At 38.8% G+C, this 9,264-nt stretch overlaps 1 protein-coding gene across 4 annotated transcripts; it reads left to right on the plus strand.

Moving 5' to 3' along the window:
- Nucleotides 1-100: 100 nt before the first annotated feature.
- Nucleotides 101-9,257, plus strand: LOC139945786 (mesoderm induction early response protein 1-like). Of its 4 annotated transcripts, none has more exons than XM_071943206.1 (10): nucleotides 101-162; nucleotides 1,601-1,625; nucleotides 1,749-1,879; nucleotides 2,034-2,349; nucleotides 2,749-2,825; nucleotides 3,135-3,204; nucleotides 3,397-3,548; nucleotides 4,206-4,382; nucleotides 5,439-5,566; nucleotides 5,714-9,257. In XM_071943206.1, the coding sequence occupies exons 1-10, from the start codon at nucleotides 154-156 to the stop codon at nucleotides 6,300-6,302; spliced, it is 1,674 nt and encodes a 557-aa protein (XP_071799307.1). In that variant the 5' UTR covers nucleotides 101-153; the 3' UTR covers nucleotides 6,303-9,257. The 4 variants fall into 4 exon arrangements, with proteins under 4 accessions (XP_071799307.1, XP_071799309.1, XP_071799308.1 ...); XM_071943208.1 differs by having other exon boundaries at nucleotides 102-162; nucleotides 2,034-2,334; XM_071943207.1 differs by having other exon boundaries at nucleotides 103-162; nucleotides 5,717-9,257.
- The last annotated feature ends 7 nt before the right edge of the window (nucleotides 9,258-9,264 follow it).

Genomic DNA, 9,264 nt, shown 5'->3' on the forward strand with positions numbered 1-9,264 from the left:
GTATGTTTATGAACTTAATACTCTCTTGTATATGAAATACTTGATTTTAGAATGAACCAATCACCGTTCGCTTTTCATTTCGTTCGGTAAGACCTTTTCATCCGGGCGTCTTTTGACCTTTCAGGTCAACGATATCCCATCGTACTCTTCAAAATGGCCGAGGTGAGTAATCTAAAAAATCCTCTCTGAGCGGAGTTGTTTTCGTAATTTTCTTACTACTTTTCCTATCATTAACATGTATTTTTTCATTTAGTAGGAAGTTGACAACATACAGTTCATATTTATGTGAGAAGTGAGCGTTGACTGTCGTTATTTGTTTGAATAAACAAAATATATTGTTCAACTTCCCTAACTGCTAACGTTACAAAGTTCGTAAGTAGTGGCAATGCGCCATTTGGATGCGCACAGGTACATCAGTGCGCTCAGTGAATCGGTTTCTGAATAAGTTTTACCGGCGCGGGTTCATCAGGCGAATGTTCATATCGATCTAAATTAAAAATAATGTTTACAATTAAAATATATGAGGTGAAATTTATCAATGGTGTTATTATCAAGCAACAAAAGCTGCAATCATATTTGTGATTTTAGTTAGATAAATTACATTTAGGCCTACTTAGTTATTTAAATTATAAGTAGGCTAAAATAAAACAATTCATAAAAAATGATTGCAAAAAAAAAGAAGAGAATTAATTTAAAATTAAAATAAATATTTATAACAAACTTAACAGTTGGGAAAAACAAATTGAACAATTGAAAAAACTAAAACACAATTATATTTTTAACTGCAAAGGAACTTAATTTTTTGTTAAAAGGGAAAAAATAATGTAAAATACAGCGAACAATGCAGTTAATACGTAGTCTGAAGAAGATTTAACTAATCATTGCTGACCGAGTGAGTGTTTGCAGATGGAATTTAATTTGACTTGAACATAAACAAGTACAGTTTACATATTTTGTATTTGTTTTCAATGCAAATTGACCAGTGCAAATTGAACACCTCTTTGCTAATTTAATAATTACATTCAAATGAATTTGTACTGTGTTGTCAGAACTGCAGGAGCACAGAAAAACACTAGAGTCACTCTCTACAGCAGGCCAAGGAGGTATCCCTCTAATTAGTAAACAATATGTACATAAACAAATAATTAATGATAGTCATGTATTGTTGTAAAGGTGTGTTATAAGCTAATAATGTAGAGCAAAACCAGGGAAAAAACTAACATAATTGAAGACAGTTCACTTCTTGAAGCATTCTCCAATTCTCTGGTAATCTCGTAATATTATTATTTCATGTCATCCTTTAGAACACTAACACTAACATAAGCAGCCACTGGACTGCCGAGCGGTGAAAGCGATACTAGAACATGGTACGTGAAAACCATACCAGCTTCCGGTAGCAGAAAAAAGTGCTCCCTACTGTACATTTTCAAATCAATTGGAGAAGCGCAGTGTGTAGTATGGTTATTTTTCCTGTTCAATTTGCTCTGGTCAGAATAAAATTGTTAATCTTTGGAAAACTGATCATAATATCATCCCCTTCAAATTTTTTAAAATTGAAATCTGATGAATGATGATCTCAATCTTGTGTTTGTTGTTTCAGCCCACTACAAGTGACTCCAGTCCAGGTAAGCAAATAATAGTCTTAAATTTAAAGCATTCCAATCCCTGAAAACAAAATGAGCAATACACAATAAAATAAGGAAAATGATACATTGTAAAAACACTATGCTGGTTGCCTCTTATTGCAGAGACTGATCAGGACTTTGAAATGACGGCAGAAATGCTCGTTCATGATGTTGACGACGAGCGAACCATTGAAGAAGAGGAGAGTGGTGATATTGGAGAATGCTTCAGCAATGAGTTGGATGAACTTGCTGAGGTATGCATACTATTCAGAAGTCCATTGTCCTGTAAAAGTAAAAGTTTGTTGAAGTAAAAAAAAATACTTAAAAGAAGAATGCTTCTCAGAAAGTTTGTATACCTTTCAATTTTGTTATCTTTTCTTAAAAGCAGTATTGATTTTCTTTTAACAGGAGGCAGAAATTCCAGTAGACCAGCTGTGGCAGATGTACTGCCCGAGCTCACCGCCCCAGCAACAACATCACGAAGATTCCACAGAGACAGATGGCAGTACGGACGAGATCCTCAACTCCAGCAATCTTACTCTTGACAAGGAGGAGATAGCCCAGGACCTGCTGCCTAACGAGAGTGAGAACATTGAGGAAGGAATTGGGGAAGAAAGTCTGGATGATCTACACAGTGATCTCTTCCCGGGACCAGGGAGTCATGCTAGTGACAGCCCTGGTAGTTACGGAACACATAGACTACTTAGATGTAAGTCACTTAGATGTAAGTCATCTTTCTTCAAGAATTTGGGTACTCTCTGTAAGACACAAATTACAATGTCCACAGATTTACATTAAACTTACAAAATTGTTTTAGCATGTTAAACGTTATACATGCTATTAAAACTGCGATGGAAATTTTGTGACATTGTTTTACTCATTTCTCAAAAACTACAGCACCTCGGCAAATATTATTTACATGTAAAGGGAAAATTTCATTAGTTTATTGTAAATCTGATGACATTGTGTTTTGTGTTACAAAAAGTACCCAGACCCTTAAATCAAAACAAACTCTCATTTGTCTTTCTCCAGTATCTGACTTACTTTATACCAATAAAGACAGGGTTGACTGGTTGCAATTTGTATTTAAAGTTGAGAATTGTTTTTTTTTTTTTTCTGGCAGCCAACACAGCTACTGATGGAGATTCTGATTCAGGCTCTGAAGATTCAGATTATGTACCCCCAGAAGATTGGAAAAAGGTGAGATCAATCAAACTAAACATTTAATTTACATGATTGGTTTGATTCAAGAACATGGGCAATCTTTCTAGTAATACCAAATGGTATAGGAGTTTAGATTGGACTGTACTGTCAATTTGCAGCAAAAAATGATATGACCTTAGCATATAGTAAGTATGCCAAAGTAGAAACGTTAAGCAATAACACTTACTGTATTCAAAGCACGGGTCATTGTTGTTTGTATAGACTGCAACAGCAAACTCGTTTTAATTCTTGGATTTTATTAATTTACCTGTTTTGGGTATTCATGACTTTTCTTTTGTTTTGTAGACAATAAGCGTTGGGTCGGATTATCAGGCTGTCATCCCAGACGGATTGAGTCACTATGGTGATGCTCCAGGTAAGTCACTAATAAGAGGGGGGGGGGGGGGGGGGGTTCACATCCCACCAAGAGTTTCCTGAAAGTTATTTTGATTGCCTGTCAGTTCTTGGTAGAAATTGTGAACCTCGTATGTCCAAAATTTTTACAGTAAGTGTATCAGTCCTTTAAGATTATATTGAACTAATGAACTAACCATTAATTTAATTGTAGCATATGACAATGAAGACAGGCTACTATGGGATCCGAACCAGCTTAACATGGAACTAGTTGAGAACTATCTAAGAGAGGTTCAACGACCTCCGGTAGGAGCGATGGGTGTCAAGTCACTTCCTCAGGGTTGTCATGTACGAGACGATGAAAGGGTAAGATAAAACAAAACAGGAAACTATCAAACTAAAACGAACAATACACTCGATGGCACTCCAACATTGTTACCCCAGGGGTTGGATTTCACAAAGAGTTAACACTAGTCTTTTTATCTCTCGTAAGGACGAATTACTTGTCCTAACTTAGGACTAGCCTTAAGTTTTTAGTGTCTCCTAGAACAAGTCCTAAGTTAGGACTAGCCTTAAGTTTTTAGTGTCTCCTAGAACAAGTCCTAAGTTAGGACAAGTTCTAACTCTTTATGGAATCCTCCCCTGGTCACTGGCTCATTTATTTCATTCCTGAAACCATCTGGACTCCATTTGAAGAGTGCAACTTGTGCTGCCAAGTTTCCAAGTATGTAGCACAACAAGCTGCTTCAATTTGCCCTCACAGGTACCCATTAACCCCTGAATGACAAGGAGCAATTGTAGTTGAGTGTCTTGCTAAAGGACGCATGTGGTATGACCGGGATTAATCTGTGCACTACAGGCCACATTCAAACCCTGTATTTTATTGTTGTCCATCTCGTTCATTGTTCAATACTTCACCTAAAAAATTCCTGGACTCTACTGTCCTGCAAGGAGGAAAGTTACACATTTTTTAATACATTTGCTCTGTTTTTTTTTTTTTCTTTTATGCGGCTTGTTCTGTAGACCCTTTATATTCTCTTGCAATGCGGCCACAATGTTGATGAGGCCCTAAGGCGTCACCGGATGCAAATAGCGCCCCCAATGGACGAGATGAGTCTATGGTCAGAAGAAGAGTGTCGCAACTTTGAAAGTGGGCTAAGAGCGTACGGGAAGAACTTCCATATTATCCAGCTGAACAAGGTAAGCCTAAAAATGGAAATTAAAATTTATAAATGAAATTATTCAGTAAACAAAAATTGTTTGTTTTTTATTGTGTACATGCCAATGAAGAGCCAAGAGCCTGTTTATTTTGTTATGTTTGTGTTATATGCAAGTTTGCCCCAAACAAGTCTAAAGGCCACTCTTCGTGTGGGGCTACAAGAAGAAAAGTGTTTTTAAATGGAAAGAACTCCAGGGAGCTGAAGGTAGGAATTGATATTCCTCTTAAAGCAGTCTACATTGTAGGATGGAGGGAAACATGCACCAGGCAAGGAGTTCCAAAGAGATGCAGTTCGTGGAATAAAGCTGCTGGAATGACTCATCTCAGCAGATCAAGAATGTTTGGATGAGAAGAAGCAGAAAGTCTGGGTTAAGCTCAAAAACTCTGATAGGTGGAACTAGGTGGGACACACTGAAGGCACATTCACCATGACATTATCTGTAGAAAGGACAGATGCTGGCTACAGACCAACGGTGGGAAAGACGTTGTAACGTTGACCCCAACACTTCACCAACAAGATTAACAATACGCTTCTACACCCTATCTAATAAAGATAAGTGACAGGCAGAAGTTCCAGCCCAAATGTGACAACAGTGCTCCATTAGGGGGCATATATTTTTCTTATACAGGTAGAGAGTAGCATAAGAATGCAAGAACTTCCGAGCTCGATATAGACAACCAGTTCGCAAGGAAGCACTCTTAGCAATGCCTGAGATATACATGTACCTCTCCCAACTGGCATTGGTGGAGATGTCAAGTCCTAGAGGCAAAAACCTGCTACCTCAGGCAAAGTCGATAGACCCATATGAAAACGATGTTTGTTTTAATTCCTTTTGGGATAAGGTAGTTTGGTGCTCTGTAAAGATACTTCCAAACATGAGCAACACAGTCCAGCGTTCTCCTGAAGACAATCAGAGCATACTGATTGAAACGTTGAGTTGTTAACAGGTTATCAGAACCAACATTACTCAAATGAGATCTACACATGGTGCAACAGCAAACCTGACCTAACTTGTGTCTGGTATGTTTGGTTGTAGGTTCGGACACGATGTGTTGGTGAATTGGTCCAGTTTTACTACCTTTGGAAGAAGACAGCAAGACATGACTGCTTTGCTAATCAAGCCAGGCTATCCAAAAAGAAATACCATCTCCATCCAGGAATTACGTAAGTAACCACCATGTTGGAATAAACTTATTAAATGTTTGTAGGGTATTGCTTTTAGCTGCTTCCCTGCAACTTCTCGTTTGATTTGTCGTTAAATAGGTTTGCGTATTGGATGTTATTAATCACATGTTTATATTTTTGTTTCAGCAGGGATTACATGGATCGTTTCCTAGACGATGCAGAGAGTCTTGTCAGTCCTATCCCATCACAGAGTTATCTAGACAAACATCGACTCAACAACAAGCTCTCTCACTCTGTCTCCATGCTCTCCTCTCTCAATGGATCTTCCTCTGCTGAACTCCTGAACAATGGATCCCCTGAGGTAGGCGGCCTCATTACTGGGGACTTGCCCTATGAAATGTCAGCCACTGCCACCAGCCAAGACAGTTTGAAACATGCTGTAGTGTTTGACCCTGATACCAACGGTTCAGCCAAGCGAATGAAACTTGATGCTGGCCCTGAGAAGGAGTTTTTACATGACCTTAATGTTAAGGTGGATTCCAATAATAAGGAAGTCAGTGACAATATGTTTTCCAAGGACAATGGAGCCGTCATGGTTGGTACTCCTATAGTACCCCACTCATCCCATCAGGTAATCCACTCTCCAACGGTTAAATCAATACGAGGGAACCTAACAATGGTACCACCAGTGCACAGTGTTTCCTCAGACTCTTTAGCCAACGGTAGACCTCTCGTCAGTAGCAATATGCAAGCAACTAATCCAGTCTCGCATTGAGGGGCGGAGTCTGCAAAAGTCCCAGTGATTTTCTCTTCCAGAAAAAAAAACGATTGTTGGCGTTTTCAACACCATGGCAAATATATGTGAGCGGTCAAGCACTTCTTTTTTGTGCAAGATGTGGTCATCGTTTGTAAGGAGCCTATAATCAACATTATTTATTTTTTCTAAGAATATATACTATTGTATAATTCATATGTGGCGTTGGAGATGTGTGTGTTATTGTTTTCAGATTTGATGATGGGTTTACCCTACTAGTGTCTCAAAAGGTTGGAATGATCTTAGTGAATCGGTTAAGTATTCCATCGATTATACAAATATTGGTCCATTGTGCCATCCGTCGACTCCATTTGAATGTTCAACATGCTAACGTGCGCATTCCATGACGTAGGATTGTTCCCGCAGTGCATTGAAACATTCTGGTTAGTGTACACTGGTATAGGCAATGCCTCTGGGAACATGTATTTGTGCTTCGAACCTGTCTGCCTTGTGAGACACTTCCCTATTGCCCCTATTGACTGATTAGTAAAGGTTTGAATGGTGGATCAGAGAATATTCTGCCATAGTAAGACACAATCCTAATTGGGTAAATCAATGACCGCATATTTGCAATGCACTTCTGTCTACATCCATACCCATACAGTACGTGAAACTTGCATTACTCCAAGATGTAGCCCAGCAACACAACAGCCCAGCCACATAACGGTTAAACCACATGTATTATGAGACTGAGGTGTATCAGTGTGGCTACGACTGTTGCTAAGACTGTCCTATTTCTCAATGCATGATAAAGCAGCGATGTAGTCATAGCCGCTAGCTGTAGCCACCATTTCAGATATGGCATTTTGTATTTAATGATCAGTCAATAGGGAGGGTTAGCTGACCCAAAAGTTAAAATGACATCAAACCTGCTAAGCACCTAATGCAATATTGACCCAATTCACCTGACGTCAACATCGATGCGCCATTGGTGGGCAATGTCAATTTGCGTTATTCAGTGAAGTGCGCATTAAAGGGGACGCGGCGTTTACACGTAAACCCAATTTGGCAATCAAATTGGTGAGCGTGGCACAGTCGCCGGATATGAAGTGCGTGCAAGGGGTTGATATATCTTTTGTGACAATGTGTTTAGCTGCTCTGCATAAGGCCAGACTGTGAATGAAGTTTGTACTTTGGTTTATTTGTTTGTTTTTTTGTTTTATTGAAATGGACTGAAATTTGAACAGAGAGATTACAATATTATTAGGAATAGAATGACATTATTATTTTAAAAGCATGTTGGGTGCTTGAGCAAAGTAAGTTATCTTCATTTATGCACGTGATTGGACACTGAACGTCTATTACCTTGTAGTTAGTGAAGAGCTTTTATGCTTAGTTGAGATTTTTACACATTATTCACACCGAAAAAGACACAGTTGTAAACCAACCTGTTTACACTGTCACATCTCTCAATTCCTGCGGTACGAATAATGTGCACAAGTCCTCACGGATGCAGAGGCTGTCAGGCGGACAGCCTTGTCAGGTCTTTAACTTCCGGGTTTAATGTGTTTCAAGAAAGAAAAATAATACAAAATCGGGAAAAAAAAATGGGGGGGGGGGGTGTCTCGGATATGCTAGTATGCAGCTCATGAATATTTATATCTTTTGACAGACCAGATGTGAAGTAAATGAATTATTAATTTTGAGGTCCAATCGTGACTTTCCTCATCATATTTTTGTACCCTATCATGCATGCTGAGCCTCCGTGGTGATGCGGTGTAAAATGACACCCTCCACTGACCAAGGTGGTCTTGTCTATCGCGGGATTATGGAAATGAGGTGACCGTGGGAACTCTTCTTTCTGGCGCATTATAGTAATAAGTCAGTGGCTTCAACACAAACCTAACCCCCTCCGCATGCGGATAGTGTGGGGGGGGAGGGGCAATGTGATACCACACATTACGCAACACAGTGTTTTGGGGTGGGTTTTTACAGTGGCGGTCTTTTTCGGAGTGAATATTTCAACTGCATTGAGCAAGGCTAAGAGATGCCCCGTTTGTTCTAAGGGAAAACTGCCTTGCCAAGTCAATAATGACGTGTTAAGCAATGTGGCACATCAACATTGTCATGTTGCAATGAAAACATCATCATGATATCTTAATTTAGGAATAGGGCTCTTTTATGTCTGTAGGTATTTTTGAAAGAGTTATCATGGTGGTTTTGTACATCTGGGAACATATCAGCGTTGTCCATCAACAGTGTTCCGCTGGCTGGCCAAACTGAGTCCAAGGTTGGTCCATGTACTTACCAAGCCTGGCTCAAGTGACAACAAGATGTTCCCATAGTCTGTTGTGACCATTGATGTGATCATTCAGAGTAGTCTATGCTACAGTGTCATCGCGATTAGTACAAATGCTTTTATTTATTAAACCTTTAAAAAAAAAGTCAAATTTAAAAATAGTTTTTTTGAGTTGATGGGAAGGATAATTTCAATTGTCTGTCAGCAAAATACATGTACATGCTTAGTGTAGTTCAGCCAAGTTGATTATCTGTTTGCTAATAATGCTCTTTTATACTCGTGTTTTTATGAGGGTTTTTCGGGGTGAGCTTTTGGGTATTGTTTTGTTTTGGGCGATGGCATCACAAACAAAAATGGACATTCACTAAACCCCTGAACATTATTATATATGTTTAGCTAAGAAAACAAATTTCTGGGATTTGTAACTTTTTCTAGTGAGTTAAACAAACCTTTAAAGCCTAGTATTGTGTACAAAGTGCGGTATATATCATATTGCAGGCTGGAGTAGTTTATGTGTCATAATTAGACCTTTGTGGATATTATGGAAATGTTCAGACAGTGGGAGTGTTAATGACAAACTTCAATGAACTTATAAGATAATAATTGTCTTTCTTTTGAAGCAAGTGGACACTATTGGTAATTGTCAAAGACCAGTCTTCTCACTTGGTGTATCTCAACATATGC

This window comes from Asterias amurensis, chromosome 13 (genome assembly GCF_032118995.1).
Source record: "Asterias amurensis chromosome 13, ASM3211899v1".
NCBI classification, from domain to species: Eukaryota; Metazoa; Echinodermata; class Asteroidea; order Forcipulatida; family Asteriidae; genus Asterias; species Asterias amurensis.